Source organism: Patiria miniata, unplaced genomic scaffold (assembly GCF_015706575.1).
Source record: "Patiria miniata isolate m_02_andy unplaced genomic scaffold, ASM1570657v1 HiC_scaffold_19, whole genome shotgun sequence".
NCBI classification, from domain to species: Eukaryota; Metazoa; Echinodermata; class Asteroidea; order Valvatida; family Asterinidae; genus Patiria; species Patiria miniata.
In genome coordinates, this window is record NW_024037057.1 from 17,369,440 (window position 1) to 17,390,363 (window position 20,924).

Here is a 20,924-nt window from a genome sequence, read left to right on the forward strand (position 1 = left end):
GCAGTAAAACCATTAGCAAACTTTTCTCACAAATATTTTCAATAAAAGTTTTGGGTTCACAAAAGGAACAGAAAACCCCTAAACTGAACAGTGTCATCCTGAAATGACATCACGGCAACAGCGCCCTCAGTTGTCCAGAAGAGCATGGGAAATCGTAAACGTTTAAAGAAGTGCACTTTCAATGACATTAACCAACAAAAGGATGTCAAATATTGTCACATATTTAAGAGGAGTAGAAAGTTGCACAGAATACGTTCCTAAGAACAATTCACTTCATGTCAATATTTTTTTTCTGCACAATATGTATCTACATGTAGATGAAAACCTAAATTACTTTGTTTTTTCCATACTTCAAAAAATGTGCTTATGTGGAATCCACTTATTTGTTGCGTAAAAGATCTGACACAAAGTGTAACAGATTGAAAACTTAAGAATGTGACAGACAACGCACCTTTAGCTTCCAACGCAATCTCCTCCCTGACTGATGTGGATGACCGTCGCCTTGACAACGACCTCTGAATGACCTCTTTCTCCACTGGGATGAGATCGCGTGATATTTGGCCGTCATCTTTGCCTGTCGCTAGCCACCTCTGACAGGGGAAATAATACCTAAAATACGGACAAGAATGTTTTTATTTTATGTACGGTTTCTAGCCAAAATACCCTAGAGAGTTATGGGGTTAGGGTTAAACGTGCATATTTGTAAAAAATATGAGTACGTGAATTTTTCTCATCAAAGAAATATTCATGGAATTCAGAGTAAAGGGCGGTCATTTAAGCATTACTGAAAAGTCACATAATTTCAGAGTTGCTGTTTGACCGTCACCAACCTGCGATTGTGCATTTTGTCCTCCACTTCCACCCGATCCAGGAACCAGTTGGCACCAGGGCCTGAGTTGTCATGTCTGATCTTCAGCTTCTTCATCCCACCCAGATCCCCAGCCTCCATCTTGAAAATGTCCTCCTGTCAACAGAAAACACAAAAATACAGGCAATTAAACGATGAATTTTCCGTCAATGGAGATGTGTTGCATCTGAACCGATACCTGTGTGCATACTTTCAGCTATCTGGAACCGTTACCAACCATTACGTCGTTTCACATTGTGAATGAGTACACATAGTTATCGGAACCCGATTACTTAACCTAAAATAGCAGTATTGTGTCTGTGGCTCATCCTGCTTTGAAATACACACAAATGGCACATATATTCAGCAATTCATCCTCTTTTAAATAAATCATACATCATTTAATAAATAAGCACAGAAGAGAATTACAAATCAACAAATTATTGTGCATATCACAGCTGACGTGCAGTGAGAGATAAATGCTTGCCGTGTACAAACGTAGCTGATAATGAGCTGCGTATGACGGTACAAGACCACAACGACCAATCAAAGTGTATGAAACCTCTTTAATGTCGTAGATTTGAGTTGATAATTGGGACGATGATAATGGACAAAAAAAATCCTGACAGTTTCTGCATGTTGTAAAATTTAATAGGTGGGGAGGAGGGAACATCTGAACATGATCGGCGGCACTGGTCATAAAAAAAAATTCAAGAATTGTTTTTCAACTCTGGATTACAATACTATAACCATTCATAAGATGGATTTTTCTTTATACTATAACCAGTTAACTTGATAATGATTTGGGCCTAAACAGGATTTTCAATAGAGTGGAATGTCGCTATACCGAACATCGCTATACCGAACATTCGGCTTTACTGAACACCGTGCTTGGCTCCAAATTGTTTGTGTTCAAAATGTACTGAAAATTGTTGTAGAAAAATGTCAACAGAAAAGCGACAAGTGACTATTATTTCCCCAAGGAATATAGAAGGGGAAAGACACCCATCGATATAGGTAGTAAGCTCAAAACCTGTGTAATTACGTAATTCAATAGTTCACACGTCGTCTTTCAGTAACTACCAGGACATGCAAGGTGAAGATCTGAAGGGCGCTATTTACTGAAAAGTGAGTATCAGAGCACCAGAAGCTTAAAATCGCTATACCGAACAATCGCTATTACGAACAATTTCTGTGGATCCCGCGGTGTTCGTTACAGCTGCGTTTCACTGTAATCTTAACCTCAGTTGGTTTACTTTACAATAACTAGTTACATGTATTTTACCTGGTTTCGTTCAAACTTGTTCGTGTTGGTCTCTGAGTCCTTCAGCCTGCGCTCGCCAGTGTCTCCCTTCTCACCGTAGATATTGACAAAGACGTTGGCGTCGGTTCCCGCTTGGAATACGTCCCCGGTGTATGTGTGGACGACGTAATCGCACACTAAAAGAACAAACACCAAAAAATACAATGAAGAAAATGATAACGGTTGCATCAAATTCAAATATCACGGAGCTAGTATGATCAAGACCTACATTTGTGTATGCCTGACCACTCCTCGACCAGTAAACCATCATCAAAGGCATGCCAGTTAATAACGTTGAACAATTTGCGACAGGTCTTCCGAAGTTGGATACATAGCTGGTAATCAATAGCTGTGCGCATGGCAATGTACAGCAGGGAGCCAGCTGATGAAGGAGGTTCAATCGTTTGCTCATTGTTTTCAGCGTGTAGGTGCATGCTCTGTCAAAAATCAACCACTAGTCAGCATGCTTAAAATATGTCATCGGTCACACCACGAACTGGCGTATCTTGATTTTTTGCCAAATTGAGATTTTGTCATCAACGTTTTTATCTCATCAAAATGCTCATCCTCACAAAGTTTTATTCTGATCTGAGTTCTAATTAACTAAAAACACTAATGAGACTCTTCGGTATATATCTCTAAAAACTCTGAAATCGTTCACCACGAAGTGACGTTTTACGATATGCCGCTTTACACACTAATTCCAATGGTGCTATGACATCACCAAGGAGCGTCGACATGAAAAGTGTGGATTTAGCATTTAACGAACCGACATATCCCGTATCTGGCACACGGCCACTATTACACGCAGTGTATGAAATATGAATAACATGATAAAAATCTGTTTCACGAAGTGACGTGTATCTTGGGAACTGAATTTCTTAAAAACTAAGCAAATCAGATGGATACGGATTGCACACAATAAAGTTTAATCTATCATTTTCTAGCTGAAACGAAACAGCTTGAATTCTTGCACAGGGAGTAAAAGGAATGAGCCTACAATAATATGACCTACTTTAAATCTTTTTTTTCTCAAAACAAAGAAAAATGGGATATGTCGGTTTGTGGTGCAACCGAGAATGTGTAGCAGACACATGGGAGACTGCAGATATCAATTAGTCTGAAAATCAACAATAAAACCACCCCTATTTGTTTTTTTTGCATTTTTCTCCACTACCGCCTGTGCCCAGTTCTGTCACATTTCACCAGAAAGCTTCACATTTGTGATGCGATCAAGCTACACGAGTCGTTTGTTGACCCTTTTTTTTAAAGAGATTTGAAAAGAGCACAATCTCAGCATTACTGCTGTGAAAACCGCATGCTGGTACCATCTTTAGTTCAAAAATTATGGAAGTCAGAACACCAAGAGATGTGATAAAGTGATGTGATGAAGTGGCCCTCTTTTAGCCTGAATCTCCGAACGACTCATTTAGCTTAATTGCATCACATATGGTGACTCCAGTTTTCACCACATAATACTAACTTTTCAGCGAGTTCTTCTTCAGGACATTCCCAGACTCGTCCGTCGGGACAAGTTCCCTGACGATCTGGCCGTCGTCCTCGCTGCGTGCTAACCACCGATTGCAGACAAACAGATACTTGGTCGTTTCTTGGCTCTCGTCAACCTCCTTCCCGTCGTCGCTCTTTTCATCCTCGTCGCTCCGCGTTCGGCTCTTGGACTTGGACCGGCGCCTCTTGGATCGATTGTTGTCGCTGTCATCATCCTCGTCGCTGGGCGGCCGCGTCTTCGACCGGGACTTCCGACGTTTCAGGCGCCTCTTTGGTGGAAAGCGTTCGATTTGGACCTGCGATAGTAAGATTGGGAAAGGATCATTTCGGTTTTGAAAACTTAACTATGTGGAAATTCAGTAAGTTGTTATAAAGGTTTGATCAAAACATTTGATACCGTATTCTGAGTGTTTTTCATGAGCTTGTACAAAAATCTCTGCAAGCTTTCACTGATGGAAATAAAAAGCCCCATACACAGAAACAAACATTTTTGCTGTTCTGAGTGTCCGAGAGATATTAGGTAATAAACAGCTTGTCGTTTTGACCTTTTTTTATTACATTATAACTTAACAAAACAAAAAAAGGAATGATAAAAATGTTGTCCATGTTAGGCCAAAAAAAAAATAAGTCGGTCTCTGGTCAGCGCGCATCGATTTTAATCATGCGCGTCGATCTTTTTTTTTCTTCAAAATGTTCCGCGGTAGCTCCAACAGCGCCCTTTATTTCCGCACCTCCTCAATTTTTTTCACCAAAGAGCACCAAGGAATGGGAAATTGCACCAAGGCAAATGATCGAAAGCACCAAGCAAATTATGAAGGACACCAATGTACATGAGGACACCAAAAAAGCAAAATAGTACCCCACCTTGTCTGTACAATCCAAGCTTGCAGAAAAAAAAAAAGCCGCGTGGCCGCGTCAATTCCGGAACTTTGGTCTGACCAGAGACCGAATATTTTTTTTTTTTGGCCTTACTGCCAAACCAACTGACAACTATATGGTGTAACACCTATATGTATATGGTACTTTTTAACATAACATTTCACACAAATGGAATCCCTCATTCTCCTGACGACGGGCAGAGCATACTGTTCGAAACGTTGAGTCCCTCTGGTTCTTTTCAGAACAACACATACTCACAAAAGAGATTTATTCACATGGTGCTACCGCAAACTTATCTTGTCTTAGTATCTTTCCACCATGCAAACCTTCAAATCTCATTTCACACAAGCTTTAAAGTGAAAACTTAAATGCTAATATCAGACTTAATATTAAACCATAACAATTCTATAAGTTTGATTCAGGTGTTGAGAAAGTTGGGGGCTTACCCTGTCCAAGAACCAGCCAGCAAAGCGTCCAGTGCCATCATGGCCGATGCGGATCTTGCTGATTGGCCCAACATCTTCAGCTTCAATCTACGAGGAAAACACATTGACTTTCTAAAACATATTTTAGAAAGTAGCTTGAGCTAATTTTTTTTTACTTTTACATATACTCTTCTCCAATCACACAGATCTACACAGAAAGCATTTTTCTAAATGTTAAAGGTACAGTCCATCATTTGTAATTTGTGCATTTTGTTTGTTTGAAGCAACAAAAGTGCTCAAGATCTAAAGAAGAGTGCTGAACAACTAACCTGATGAAGTTTCAGCTCAGCTTCAGCTGTATATTCCGAGAAAAACAGCATTCTAGGATCTCAGTTTCAAATCAAAAGTTGCTGAATCATGTTTTGAATTGGGCCTGAATTCAGCGTCAGATACACGTTCTCACTAGCCAATTGCAGCTACGCGATGTCGCGCACCGATCCGACGAATTATAGCAACTACGCGCTATTTTTGGATAGCTGCAAATGATGGACTCTGGCTTTAAAACATGAAAATGAATAACGATTACTGACTGGATTGACCTGAAATATACAAATAGAAAAAATGTTAAGAGGGCCAGTTGTTTGGACCCTGCATGGTATCTGCCAAGTTTCATGCTTCAAAATCAAATCACTTGGTTGAAAGCTTACTAATGCAAAAGGTTGAAGACAACATTGTTGATTTTTGCTGAAATTTTCAGATATGGATGATGGATTTGGGCGTTAATATTTATAGAAAATACTGTTACACTAACCAGTTTAAAGTTTTGTGTTCACAGATGCTGGAAAAACCAAGCAAAACCCTACTTCAGATGAAACACAGCCATTTATAGATGTTTGGGAATTGTCAGATTAGGGAAACAGACTAGCTGGCTTGCACCCGTTCATGTACATGTTTAACTGATTGCAAACAAAATGCCGACTTACTACATTTGGTAAATTGGGGGCAGTATTTGAAAGAAAGTTATTTGTTTTCCAATGATGGTCAGCCGCCCATTGTTGGAAATTGATACAAAAATTCCACTTTTCTTGAAAATGACAGCACACCAAATGCCATGATTTCACAGGATGCTTGAGACTATTATTCACTTACAGTCAAGTAAGGTGTTTCACAATAATTTGGTAGTTTTGTTTGTTGATGTTTGCAAGACTTTAACAACATGTGCAAATTCGCAGCTTGAAAACTTGCCGTGGCATCACAAATTTGTGTTCACGTTTGCTTTCGCTTTCACTTGTTAGTAAATGTCAATGCTAAATACCTTGAATTTGTCCACGCTGTTCTTCTCAAAGTTGTCGGTGCGGTTGCGCAGGTTGAACTCTTCTGTCTTCGCGCCATCCTCGCCGTAGATGCGTAAGACGACGTTGGCATCCGTCCCTGCCCCTGAGCAACCACCAGTGGTGACTGTTATCTCGTAAGGGATACCTAAAGAGCAACGAAACACACAAATAGAGTTATCACACTGCACTGCGATACAGAAAGTCTTATACTTTTGGGGCACTGAAAAAACTTCTAATGTGGAGTGCCGTGGCCTCGTGGTCCGGAGCACTGAATTTGTGGTCTGCGGGTAATTCGGCAGGCTGAGGGTTCGAGTCCAGTCTGGAGTTTTGATTTCAAATTCCATGAGATTTCCAAATTTTTTGGCTTTTTTTTTTTTGCTCCAAATTCCCTGCATTTTCCCTGACTGGGAAAATGAAACTCATTTTCAAGGTTTTACTCGAACTGAGAGAGGCTGGCACCGCTGTATCATGCAGACTTTGGAAGGAGTTTCAGGAGTCCTCCTTGCTAAAATACTCGCAACATTTAGAGATTTCCCCTTCTATGCAAACATTATATTCTGTGCAAAGTTGTATCTTCAGTCAAACTCAGTCACGTGACTGTTCTTACAGTTGAGTGCTCCCTGCCTACATAAAGCAGGATTGACTGGCTGTGACTGTTTATGTAACTTGATACGGCTATGCCTTGACTGTAAGCGATTGATAAGCAAGCTTTGCCTAACCACTTGCTTGCTTTGCCTGTTGACTGAGTTTGACTAGTCACAGTACTTGCTTAAAAATATGATCTGATTGTTGTTGACTAGCCTGTGTAAAAGGCATGGCAGGGAAGAGGATTGATTTTTTTGACTGTCTGTGACTGTTTAGACAGCGGGAGGGTTAATATCATACGTACGTGCTTTGGACTTCTTGCTTTCCGTTGGATACAGCTCCACCTCTAACTCCCCATCCTCCTCATCTTCAGCCAGCCAGCGATGGGCAGCAAACATGTAGGTCAGTCCCCTGGATGGTATGTCTACCTCAATCGAGTCTAGGAACCAGCCGGCACCGGGGCCGGAGCCGTCATGGCCGATCTTGATGTACTCCAGCTGGAAAATCGAGTCAGAATTAAGGAAGCGATCTCGCCATGGTCACTGAAGCCAACTTTTGGCACAATGTTCACCGTTCAAAGGTTTGAACCTTATACAATACTTTACAAAGGCTGCCCTCTGCCTTAGTGTGCGTGTAGTTGCACATTGGTGCTAAATCAACCGTATCAACCATTTGAAGCCCCCCATGTGACAGTCTCTGGACCAATAGAAATGGGTAAACTCTCTCAGGTGTTTATGAATGTGAAATAGAACAATGGTGCAGTTAGATTTAAAGACGAAGTCTAATTTGAAACGTTCTATTCTGATGACATTTCTGAGAAAATTTGTGAATGGAAGTTGATTATTTGTGTGTGTGAACGTTTAAACGTGTCATCCAAATTCAGAACATTGGCTGGTAAATATCTGCGTGGGACGATAATATAAACGTACCTTTCCAATATCCACGGCTTCCAATGTGAATTTGTCCGTCCGTCCTCGCTCAAATTTGTTCTTGGTGTTCTCTGATTGTTTGAGAGGGATAAGTCCCGAGTCCCCGTCCTCTCCAAAGAGTTTGATGTGGACGTTGGCGTCTGTTCCCGCCGACCGCTCGTCACCCGTCTTGACTGACACGTGGTATGAGGTTGCTGTCGGATGAGAACAGTTTTGCAAAAAGCTTAAGTGGGCTATCAAACAAATTTTCCATCGAACAAAACCACATTCACTTCCAAATTAAGAAAATAATAAATAGTTTTCACATTAGCCCTAACCTTCCTTAATCCTTCAAAAACCTCTGGACGATTTTGGAGGATTTTAGAGGATTGAGGTTCAATGCAACATACAATTTTGCGGATTGTGTAGGATTGAGGGCACATGAACATTCAGTACTGGTTGATTTTGGAGGATTGAGGCTGAATGGTGTTTGAAGAAGAGGAGGATTTCGGAGGAGTTTATGAGGCTGAATGCATTTTGAGAGGCAAGACTGTTGGAGGATTTTGAAGGATTGAGGCAGTGGGTATCCTTGATTTGAACATTCAGTGGAGGAGTAAACCTTTCATTTTTAAGCCAGAGAATAATTTTCATATTTTCATACAAAGCAAAATCTGTTATTTTTAACTTTCTTGCATGATGGTGCTTCTGATTGTATTTATTTCTGTATTTATTTCAGAAGTTACCAACAACAAATGTACCCTGCAAAGAACAATACAAGGATTAGAAACACATGGTTTTGATGTGGCTTCAACTGCTTGGAAATTTTTCAAAAACAACCTTTCACATTTTTAAAACTTTCTTCTGACTTACTGGACAGAAGCTGTGAGTTTCCTTCTGGGACGAGTTCCCTGACGATCTGTCCGTCATCCTCATCGCGATCCAGCCACCTGGATTGCCAAAAGAAAAACAAAATTGATTTATAACTTATAAAACAACTATGTTTTGGTCTGTTTCTACATGTAACACCATGTAAATGTTCCAGAGCCCTTCACACATGTTTAATCTTATTCGTCACGCAATGAAATCAGTTTTATGCAGCAGTTCCAGATTCAGTGCAATCTATTTTGGACCCTGACAGGTACCCATAGTCTTTGGTCTTAAGAGGCGATTGTAGTAAAGTGTCTTGCCCAAGAACACAAGCACGAAGAGCCCTGTTGTGGTTAAGACTAACACCCCCATACTGGAATTTGTATTCCTGTGGAGACATTTCTTTGTTCTCGTGTAGTTAAGTTTTCGAGTTTTAAATTGAAGTTTCAAAATGCTCTTATTTTAACCAGAATTAATTTCCTGGGCTGAAATTTGGGCTAAATATCCCTTTCTAAAACTCTTCCATTTGCGACAGATCAAACCACCTTGGAAATTCCTAGTTTTTGAGTAAAATCCATATATCTATTGCATGAAATTCTTGTGGAGACGTATTCATCTATAGAAATTGCCCTGTGGAAGACGAATACAATCTTTTGTTCCCTATTGTGTGCATGTCTCCGTAAGGTAGTAAATTCCAGCACATGACTACTGGTACACTCAAGACTTATGTCATTAAGTATACCTGATGAAGTATATTGAAACTAATTGTTCCAATTTGGTATTGGGTGTTCATTCAAAAATCCTGAAGTAAAAACCGAATACATATGTACAGCTTATTTTTAGGTTTTTGTTTAAAACAGCAATAAAATGCTTTTGTTTTTAGTGTTGTTCACCTTTTGCAAGGGAAGACAACTTCTGAGTCTTGCTTGCCCTCTTGTTGTACCACCACCTTATCCAGCATCCAGCCTGCCCCCGCACCGGTACCGTCATGACCAATACGGATCTTCTTCAAGGCACGTAGTGAGACTGCTTCAACGATAAACTCATCAACCTACAAGTATCAAAGTACAGGGAAAAGAAAGAATGCTCTTGGGTGGAAAGAGACAAGTTGGGGTAAAGTGGATTGCTATTAGGGACAGAACATAGCGAGCAGCTTGCATGGCTTGATTCAAACTCCTGTCTCAAGTCCAATACCCATTCGGCCAGTGCTTATGTCTGGATTCCTTGGCATGAAACGACTCAGAATATTTATATTCCCCCTGGATGGCATGCCAGTCCATCACAGACTACTTCCTAGCTAATGCCTGTACCTGCTAAAGTATGCTCTTAGGTGGAGACAAGTTGGGGTAAAGTGGATTGCTAAGGGACGGAACATAGTGAGCAGCTGGATTCAAACTCCTGTCTCAAGTCGAATACCATTTGGCCAGTGCTTTTGCCCGGTTTCCTTGGCATAAAATGACTCAGAATATTTCTATTCCCCCTGGATGGCATGCCAGTCCATCGCAGATTACTCCCCAGCTAATGCCTGTACCCGCTTATATGTATGCTTGTGGGTAGAAAGAGACAAGTTGGGGTGAAGTGGATTGCTGAGGGACATAACATAGAAAGCAGCTGGATTACAATTCCTGACCCTCTTATTATGAGTCACAAACCCTAACCACCAGGCCACACACCCTTGTTTTAAGTTAGAATTATACCATTACTAAACAGAAAATCCATTAAATAAAATGAAATAAAAATCTAAATTTTCATACAAGCAAACATAATTTTTTTCCCAACGTTGCACAGTAATGAGGCCTTTCCATCTTCAAAGATCTGAAAAAGATTTTTACAAAACTCAGGCAACGTATGCCAATGACAGATTTCTATAGCTAAACCCAATATTTTATTAACCTCTTGAAGTTTCAGCTCAGTGGATATTAAACTTTTCGAGAAAAGCAGTGAAAACCATGCACAGCATTTTGATCACAAAAACTCTTTATTTCCAACGATCATTTAATCAGCTACATTTCCTGACTTCCTCTAAATGACAGTAAGCCAGACAGAATAATGTCACAGGATGTTTAGTACCAGTAAGCTTTTTTGATAATAATACATTGTAAGCCAGGTTAAAGGTAATACTTTTGGGATAATCGCAAATGATCCCATATGCCTCAAACTGAGGTGCCATACATTGTACACTGTTCAATTTAAATGTTTGTCTAAACATGGGAGACATTCATGAGATATTAGTCTGTGCCACAGAAAAATGATAGGAAAATGACGGGAAAATTATTTGTTTTTTTTCCCACCAAAACAAAGTGAAAATAAGATGAGAGCATGAATAGTGAGCTTACATTCTTTCGTTCAAACTTGTTCTTGTTGGTGGCTGATTTAGAGAGTGGCCTCTGGCCGGTATCGCCCAGCTCACCGAAGATGTTACAGAAGACGTTGGCGTCTGTCCCTGCACCGAATTTGTCCGCTGTGTGGACCGAGACCTTGTATTTGACAACTGTCAATGGAACACAGAAACAGAGGAAGGTTGGTGTAAACAGTGTAAACGATGTGGTTCCGGGTACACATGGTGAAATGTCCATGACCTAGGCATATTAAAGTTTTTAACTCAAGTTTAATATTTTTATAAAAAGGGAGATGTCTGTTATTATTATTATTTTTAAAGTAGAAAGAAGAGTTCAACCTCCTAGTAGTGATGACTTTGAAACCCTTTTTTGGAGTCAACTGCATAGACGATTTACATATTTTTTGTTTATATTCTACTAAAGTACTTGGAAGGGGAAACATTGTGGGCCTTTGGGTAATGGGCCGAATTGATGAACAAAACATAGTGCCACTAAGGTTAGCACAGAGAGGACCCTTTTTAAGCAGTATGGAGAAAAGTCAAAATTGGAACCAAAAACTCTTTTCTTTAATTTTTTATGTGCAAAACTGAAAGATGACTTTGAATACGTGCAACTATTAAATCATGTTATTACACAGTATTTGAGCTTACACAGGTGGCTTTCCCCTTCTATTCCTTGGGGAAGTAATAGCCACTTGTCGCTCTTCTGTTGACATTTGTCAACAACAATGTTCAGTACGTTTTGTACACAAAAATTGGGAGCCAAGGCTGATGTTCGGTATAGCCGTGTTCAGTAAGGCGACGTTCCACTGCGCACAATGTTGAATCGTTTGTTTTTGTGACATTGCATACTTATCGGTATCTTAACAACCCCTTGACAAACGGGCTACGTTTCGAGGCGTAAGTTCAGTGTGCATATAACTTACGAGGCAGTGGTTTCTTGATGCTGTCTCCCGTCGCTGGCATCTCTCGGACAATCTCCCCGTCATCCTCACTCTTAGCCAGCCAGCGATTGCAGGGGAATGTGAAGGACTTCTTGGAGGAAACCCGCTGGATGTCAATCTGTGGGATTCAAATCTTGTGAAACTAACTTTCTGAAAGCTCACCAGGTCTCTGTGAAGATGGCTTTTAATTCAGACCAAGTCTATCAAAGCATTACATGTGTGTTAGTCATTAGGGCCCATGTCAATTCATATCCGTTTCAGACTAGTTGCTTTGTCTGGCTGACGCACTGCATTTTTCCCAGACATGTTCTGGGGAAACTTTCATTTGCAACTGCTTGACTCACCAATGATAACTTCATTGCGGAAAGATTGGGGGGAAGTTATTCAGGATCCTGCAACTTATACCTGATTTAATGTCTGGAACTTGTCCGGAACTTGTCCCAGATATGAACTGAGACGGGCCCTTACTGCCAGTTCACACAGGATATAAAAGTTACGGCCAATGTAAATTTGTAACATCCGGCAACTTTTCACTCTACAAATTTGTTGAAGTTGAATACATTTAACTCTTTTTGAATTTCGCTCTGAATGCTCAGTGATGCTGAATTTACCTCCCCTGGCATATAAGTGGACTATGCAACGACATATATTCATATTGGGGAGTTAATTGGCGCAGTGGGTTCTTTCCTCGCCTTCCACCGCTGTGACCAGGGTTCGATTCCTGCCCTGGTCCACATGTGGATTGGGTTTTCAGTCTTTACCAGTACCTGATTCCGTGGGTTTTCCCCAGAATATCATTCTGGGGTTTTTTCCCCAGAATATCATTCTGGGGTTTCTCCCACCTCTAAAACTGTAATTTCTGCTCATCGTCTTCTCTCTACAGGTTTCTTCAGGCTTGCGAGCAAACAGTGCCTAGGGCGCTTTTGAGGATTCCTCGGTTTCACTACCATAAATGAATTCATGTGCAGCAACATGTACATGTATAAGGCAAACTTTTATGGATCAAATTTGTTTAGCTGCCAACGTTTGCATCTTGCAATCAGGGAGATTTTGTACAACAATCAGGGACATATTTAGAATTACATTCAACATAATTGGGAAAAAGTTTCCATAATCGGGGAGATCGTCAAATTTGTTCATCAGAACATGGAAAGATAGGTTTATTTTCAGGGAACTTTCTGCAGAATCAGGGAGAGTTGGCAGCTCTTTCGTAGTACCTAAAAAAATGAATAAATCCGTAACGACCAGCTCCGTCAGGAAAACAAAATTCAACTCCAATCTTGGAGCAAGACAACGATTAGCCGTGACCCCTTTTACCTTTTCTAGATGCCAGCCAGCAGCCATGCCCTTGTTATCATGCCACACCCTCATCTTGTAGGGCTTGCCGACGGGCACCATCTCAATCTTGAAGCTGTCCTGCTGCCCTCGCTCAAAGTTGTCGCTCTTGTTCTCCAGTCTGATCTCGTCTGACTTGCCCTGGTCTCCGTAGAGACAGAAGAGGACGTTGGCGTCCGTGCCGGCGCTGGGCACGTCGCTGGTGCAGACTGTGACGTTCCAGACTTCCTCTGTAAGTAAAACATGAGGTGATTTTGCTTTTAACGAACCAGGGTGTTTTCCTTACCAGGATTTTGTTGTTTATCTTTTACTCAGCCCACTGTAACATTATCTGGCTAACCCCTCCTATCCAGGCAATTTGCCAAACCACAGGTTGAAAATGTTTCTGTTTTATCACCATAAATGGATAACAATGACAACATCATGACATTGCATAGTAACTATGCTCCCGATGCCTCTGAACTCACTTTGTTTCTTGGTTTTTCTCATGGACTTGTTTTCCGTCAGCGTCCTCTCTATGCGTTTGTCGCCCTCATCGTCAGCCAGCCAGTCATTGCATAGGAAGGTCTGCTCAATGCCGGCAGCAGGGCAGTCGATCACAACCTGGTAACCGCAAAAAAACCCAAACAAACGCATAGAATTGTTTATTTAATTCAAATACTTTGTAAAATCCTCTCCAAATGTAAACTCTGAAATGCTTTTTTTTGGGTAATAATTTGCACAATTCGCCTTGCACTCATGAATATGTTTGAGTTGCATAGTAACACTTTTTTAAAGTGGCCTTTTTGCAGTGTTATACACGTAGTCAAGCCTATCACAAGTCTATTCACAAGTCCAGTCACAAGTAATGGGGATGTACAATATAAAAGGAATGATTTTGTCTGAGTTCATTTAAATGGCTTGTTACTTGAGGTCTTATGATGGACTTGTAAGGACTTGTGTTGGACTTACAAGGACTTGTGATTGGACTTATGAGGACTTGTGATTGTACTTATGAGGACTTGTGATTGGACTTATGAGGACTTATTGCACATGTAAGGATTTGTGATGGACTTGTGAAGATTTGTGAGGACTTGTGACTTGTGATGACGTGTGAGGACTAGTGAGGACTTGTGAGGATGTGTGAGGAATTGTGATGACTTGTGAGGACTTGTAATGGACTTGTGATGGAATTGTGAGGACTTGTGAGGACTTGTGATGATGACGGATGGAATTGTGAGGACTTAATGGATAATGGATTTGTGAGGATTTGTGAGGACTTGTGAGGATTTGTTAGGATTTGTTAGGACTAGTGAGGACTTGTGAGGTTTTGTGAGGACTTGTGAGGACTTGCACTTGTGAGGATGTGTGATGAATTGTGAGGACTTGACGACAAAACAGGGCCTTTACAACGACACCTAAAGCATAATTTTCGTGGAACGTTTGTTTACCTTCTCCAAATGCCAGCCTGCGCCCACCCCAGCGTTATCATGTCCAATGTCTATTCTGGATAGAGGGCTCAGTATGGTTCCGATCTCAACGCTGCAGACGTCCGTCCGGCCACGTTCAAACTTCCCGTCGTCCAACCAGATCTTGCCGCTAGTCTCCTCGCCCTTTTTGCCGCCGTGCATGACGATGTAGACTCTTGCGTCGGTTCCAGCCCCGCGCTTGTCGCTGGTGGTGATGCGAACTTCGTAGGGAATTCCTGGAACAAAATTTTGATTATAGTAAGTGTGGCAAAATCTGGTGGCTTCCCTTATAGAGTACATCATTTGTCATTTGTGCTTTGTCTTCCGTAGGAAGCAACAAAAGTGCTCCAAATCTAAAGACAGGCGCTTAACAACTAACCAGATGAACCTTTAGCTCTGTGAATGCTGTATATTCTAAAGAACACAATATTCTAGGATTTCGATTTCAATTCAAAAGTTGCAGAGTCATGTTTTCAATGACATCTGAAATCAGCATCTAGGACACATTCTCATTGAGTTGAATGCAGCTAGGTGATGTCACGCACTGAATGAACGAATAACAACAACCACACGCACGTGTGCATCGTGTCAACACTTGCACGCACCCATTCACGTATTCGCAAAATAAAAAACAACTATACAGAAATTTCCAACAAAACGTCTATTAACTCATCTTTGGAAATAGCCTTCTTTTATTGTTTTTCTTCAAAATGACAGCATGCCAGAAAGAGTAATTTTGGGCATTTCTTTATTCGACAATCAGTTGTTAAACATCACAATATAGTTTTTTTTCTGGTAATTATTTAAGAAACGATGTGAAACCCAAAACAGGCGCTAAATCACCCCTTACGAAATTAATTGATACGTCCATAAAAATGTCTGCATTGTGTTATGTTGACTGTTTTTGAAGAAAGTCGTTACTACGCGTTTATAGTATTCACAACAATTAGATAAGTTCTGTTGTGAAAAAGGTCCTGTTTATTCTTAGGACAAAACCACTCAGCAACTATTGCCACAAAGCAAGATTTAACTGTAGCGCTCCAGTCAGATGACACATGGTGTATTCCATAATTTCTTTTTATAAAAAAGAGGAATCGACCGTAATTGTTTTGATATAACTTTTGTGGCCCTTTTTATAGCATTCGTTGTGAAAATGGTCCAGGGCCTTTTGACTTCAGAATTTGGAGGCCTTACAAAATTGAAACCGCTGCGGCTGGTTTGGCTTATATGCCGTTGTGCCTAATACGCCGACTTCAAATCTTAATTTGCAGATTTTTGCGTGCTGCGGCTTATACTCTGCGCGGCCTATATTCCGAAAATTACGCTACTTGTGACTGGACTTGTGAAAGGACTTGTGACAGGACGCGAATACAACACTGGTACTTTTCAGGGGGAAACTCAAAAATAGCACGGACAGTAATCTTTACACATAACCTTCTTGAGGGTAGTCTGAGTATCACCCGTTATTTACCGAGCCTAGCCAAGTCTCAGTTATAACGTCTGATATGTCTCAAATGCAAGCCGCGCGCAAGCCAATCAGAGATTCGCCTTTACCCAATCGTGACGTCCTTTCGTTCCAAAATCAGGACTAATGGTTTGATTGGTCAATTCAAATGCAGTGTTTTGTTATATATTGTGTAACATGATACAGAGCACGTGACACAGCTTTTTTTATCCATGTCTATGACACGAAATGGGTGAATGACCAAAGACCTGATACAGAAAGCGCCCGCTGATTGGTCTAAATCTTGAGGTCAAGATGCGGTTGTCTTCCATAATTAATCAGCTAATCTTCTCAAATGTAATGGGCTTGATGGTGATTTTTGAAGAGAGGGGGGGGGTCTTAGTTCCCTTCCCAAACCACACTTGTTCCTCAACTCTTTCTCTACCTTTTTCCGATCCTTTCCCTGCCTTGTCTCCACAGTACAGCTCTCTTGTAATCTTGCCATCGTCTTCGTTCTTGGCCAGCCAGCGTTTGCAGGGAAACTCGTACGTCGTTCCCATCTCAACGTCATCAATGATGACCTGAATGATAACAGTAAAACATTTCCCTTTACTAGCATTGATTTCAAATATTGGTCGATAGTACGGACACAAAAGTCCTGATTTGGCAGTTTCACTTAACACATGTGGATAATTCTTTAAATTTTGAGGTCAACATTTTCACTGTCTCTGTTTCATCTGACATCTATGTTTGTATAATTCTGATGCACCCTTTTAACAATACGGTCAACTGTGATGAAAAGCAAACTACCAACCAAACAAATAAAACAATCAATTGAAGTCCAGGTAACAACAGGTACAGGAAAAATTCACACACCACATTTTAAGAATGACCGAATGGCAAAACGTAGTAAATTCCTGATGTTCAATGACAACAATCACATTGACGTACATTGTCCAGGAACCATGCCGGTCCGGGCCCTGAGTTGTCATGACCGATGCGTATCTTCTCTAGAGGACCAAGGGCCTGTGCTTCTATGACAAATACATCCTCTCTAGATCATACAAACACGCAGCAATCACAATGACGTACCTTGTCCAGGAACCATGCCGGTCCGGGCCCTGAGTTGTCATGACCGATGCGTATCTTCTCTAGAGGACCAAGGGCCTGTGCTTCTATGACAAATACATCCTCTCTAGATCATACAAACACGCAGCAATCACAATGACGTACCTTGTCCAGGAACCATGCCGGTCCGGGCCCTGAGTTGTCATGACCGATGCGTATCTTCTCTAGAGGACCAAGGGCCTGTGCTTCTATGACAAATACATCCTCTTTAGAACACACAAACACGCAACAATCACATTGACGTACCTTGTCCAGGAACCATGCCGGTCCAGGCCCTGAGTTGTCATGACCGATGCGTATCTTCTCTAGAGGACCAAGGGCCTGTGCTTCTATGACAAATACATCCTCTTTAGAACACACAAACACGCAACAATCACATTGACGTACCTTGTCCAGGAACCATGCCGGTCCAGGCCCTGAGTTGTCATGACCGATGCGTATCTTCTCTAGAGGACCAAGGGCCTGTGCTTCTATGACAAATACATCCTCTCTATAGCAACACACATACAACAAGCACAAAAAATGGTTAAAAAATAATCACACCAATTGGCATTTTCGTAGCAATTTGATAGCAGGATTAATCCCGACTCCCCCTTTTCCCCACTTAGAGCAACCCAGCAGCATCTGCCCCATGCTAACACTCTGTTGTCTAAACCATATAACACATTCTTTGTATTAATAACACACGACGCGTTGAACAGGCTTTCAGACCCAAATTGACCTATCGCGGTTTGTGAGTTAGAAACGCCCCTTAAACAACCCTATGGATGTTTTGTACGTTAAGTTTTGTTTGTATCAGATTTTGCGTGTTCCGCATCCATTTGTATATCATGTAATTTCACAAGCTGCGTTGACACGATTCTACCGCGATAGGTCAATTGTCTATTTTTCTATACTTAATTCCCTGCTGCATTATCATTTAATTTTTGGTATTAGTGTTTGTTGAACAACTTGTACTTGGAAATGAAGAGGAGGGAGGTCGTCAAGCTGACCTACAACAAGGAACCAGTAATTCAAACTATTTTCCAAAAATAAACCATGCTATATTTGTTTGACCACACCTCATAAATATTTTATAGGAGCCTCACTGCTTTTTTAGATATTCAAGTTCTTTGTCATTCAGTGACCAAAATCCAGTAACGTTACTCATACTCGTTGATGCCAATGCTGCAAAGTTCCGTGTGTCATGGCAACAGGGTTGAAATAGTCTGGTGCCGACACTCTTTAATGTGAATTTACTGCAGTAGTTATAAAGACTACAATAACAGACTGGTTCCGTAAAGATTACAGGCCATAGACTACTCATCTACGAGGCGGGTTACAGAGGGAATTTTTGGTGATACCAGAAAAAAATACCACTCGGTATCGAGCTGGATACTCACCGGGATGACGTCACCTGGGCACGTATCATTTTCACTTCCCAGACGTGCGGTGGCATTGGCCAACGACGTACTCCAATTTGATCATGAGTATTTATGAGGTGTAGTAAAAGAAAGTACTCTGCTCAAATGTGCAACCAAAGGGTTCGCAGTCAAGAAATTGTACACTTCATTGGAAATATTTCAAACAACTTGTTTAATCTGTTTCCACTTACCTGCCCCTCTCAAAGTTGTTTTTGGAGCTTGTCAGCTTTTTCTCGCCGCAGTCTTCACCTGACTCGCCGAATATTGTGACGAAAACGTTTGCGTCGGTCCCCGCGCCACGCGTGTTACCCGTAAATATGTGAACTTTGTACTTGTGTGCTGTAAGCAAAATAAAAAAAGTTAAAGAGACAAATTGATGGTTTTTAAGACACATACCGGTAGGACCATTTGCATCTATCCCAAAAGTAGCCAACCAAATTTTTATCCAAAACCTTACATTGGTAAAAGATCTTTCTGGTACTAAACACCCCGTGAAATAATTCCGCCTAGCTTGCTCTCATTTAGAAGAAATCAAGAAATGTAGGTGATTTCCGACAATCGGTCAATTGACATATTGTTGGAAATTAAACACGTTATTTAGACTTCAAAAAGAACTTTATTGGGTGTCCGGCAGAAGGGCATATGAGCACTCTGACGCAAAATCACTTTCTAGAAAATTGCATTGAAAGGCTTCAATGTTCCCCCACGCGTATAGTGAATCCAATGTTCTTCCATGCGTATCATAAATTGTAAGAATTTTACATTTGTCACACGTATGAATCATAAGTTTTGAAACAACTTGTGTTAATTTCTAATGCAAATAATAAAAATTCATTAAAATAGAGGCAGTTATCTGCATATGCCCTTTTGCTGGGAACGTTTTAGTGATTAGGCATACGCACAGACGGAAGGACGTGCGCGCATACGCCCTTATGCCAGGCACACGACAAATTATTGGATTCTTCTTACATTTTCTGACAGCCAGTGGATCCCTGCTGCCCATCAGATCTCGGCAGATCAAGCCGTCACCTTCGCCCTTTGCCAGCCACTGACCGCAGGGGAAGTAATACTTGCCCTTCTTGGGGTTGCTGAGGTCAGTCACGACCACGCGGTCTAGAAACCAGCCCGGGGCAAAGCCGGTATTGTCATGCTCAATCCTGGATAAAGAAAATAATGCAACCAATTCCAGCAATTAAAAAAAAAAATATGAAACGCCGTATTAATTTCACCATATGCGTTTCTGTATTTAGGAAAGCTCATCACGCAGAGCAAAATGTTCATTTGTTGTGATTTTAAGTCCAAAAGCTGAGAATAATAGCGCATTCCAGAACTACATGCAGTTTCACTTTTTTTAATATACTTGAAAGGTCACAATATATGTTAATGATATTATCAAGCTGCCTGCAGTTTTGGAGAAAATTAAATGAAGTTTAATGTTAGCATTCATTTTGCTTCAGATCTCTAATGTCCCACTTTTGGTTGCCAGTATTGCGACCTTAAACAGTTTTACTGTTTTGACAGGCTTAAAAACAAAAATAAAAAAAAATGAGTTGGTGGAATGGCACTTGGATGACAAACACTCAGTTCAACGGCTTGAGTATTAATACAGGCCTTTTATGGTAGAACCTCCCCATAGCGAACACCGCTATACCGAACATTCAGCTTAACTGAACCTCGTCCTTGGCTCCCGATTTTTGTGTACAAAATGCACGAAACATTGTTGTTGAAAAATGTCAACAGAAGAGCGACAAGTGGCTATTATTTCCCCAAGGAACAGAAGGGGAAAGTCACTTATTGCCGTCGGCAGTAAGCTCAAACACGATGTAATTACATAATTCAACAGTCAGCACGCTTTCAAAGTTGTCTTTCAGTAACTACCAGGGCAAACAGGGTGAAGTTCTGAAGGGCGCAATTTATTAAAAAGTGAGTACCAGAGCTGCACTGGCAGCTTAAAATGGCTTTATGAACAATTTCTGTGCATCCCGCGATGTTCGTTATAGCGGCGTTCCACTGTACTTTTAATACTTGGTCTGCACTCAAGGTTTTAAAATTTGCCTTGGTGGGGAAAAATTAAATGGTCATCAGTATGGCCTCCGTGCGCCAACAAAAGCGGGTGCGTTTTTACCACTTTGAGAGCCATGTGGACGGGACACACAGCGTGTGCGTACTGTAATGTACTGGTTCACGCGCGAAGTATGCAGAACTTCCTGAATGTGCCAAAGCTACT

General features: G+C 41.1%; 1 protein-coding gene across 4 annotated transcripts in view; it reads right to left on the reverse strand.

The window, feature by feature from the left end:
- The window catches only part of LOC119725955 (lipoxygenase homology domain-containing protein 1-like), a 64,307-nt gene that overhangs the window by 31,055 nt on the left and 12,328 nt on the right, over positions 1–20,924 (reverse strand). Inside the window, exons 8-26 of one of the 4 annotated variants that reach the window (XM_038197579.1) lie at positions 19,667–19,854; positions 18,889–19,036; positions 17,682–17,784; positions 16,612–16,747; positions 14,705–14,958; positions 13,742–13,877; positions 13,257–13,504; positions 11,922–12,057; positions 10,994–11,148; positions 9,551–9,708; positions 8,661–8,737; positions 7,812–8,005; positions 7,187–7,379; positions 6,279–6,442; positions 4,985–5,071; positions 3,634–3,955; positions 2,133–2,287; positions 831–964; positions 452–609 (exon numbers count right to left, since the gene is read on the reverse strand). In XM_038197579.1, coding sequence (XP_038053507.1) covers positions 452–609; positions 831–964; positions 2,133–2,287; positions 3,634–3,955; positions 4,985–5,071; positions 6,279–6,442; positions 7,187–7,379; positions 7,812–8,005; positions 8,661–8,737; positions 9,551–9,708; positions 10,994–11,148; positions 11,922–12,057; positions 13,257–13,504; positions 13,742–13,877; positions 14,705–14,958; positions 16,612–16,747; positions 17,682–17,784; positions 18,889–19,036; positions 19,667–19,854 — 3,146 coding nt within the window. The other 3 variants (XM_038197583.1, XM_038197580.1, XM_038197581.1) reach the window with 3 other exon arrangements.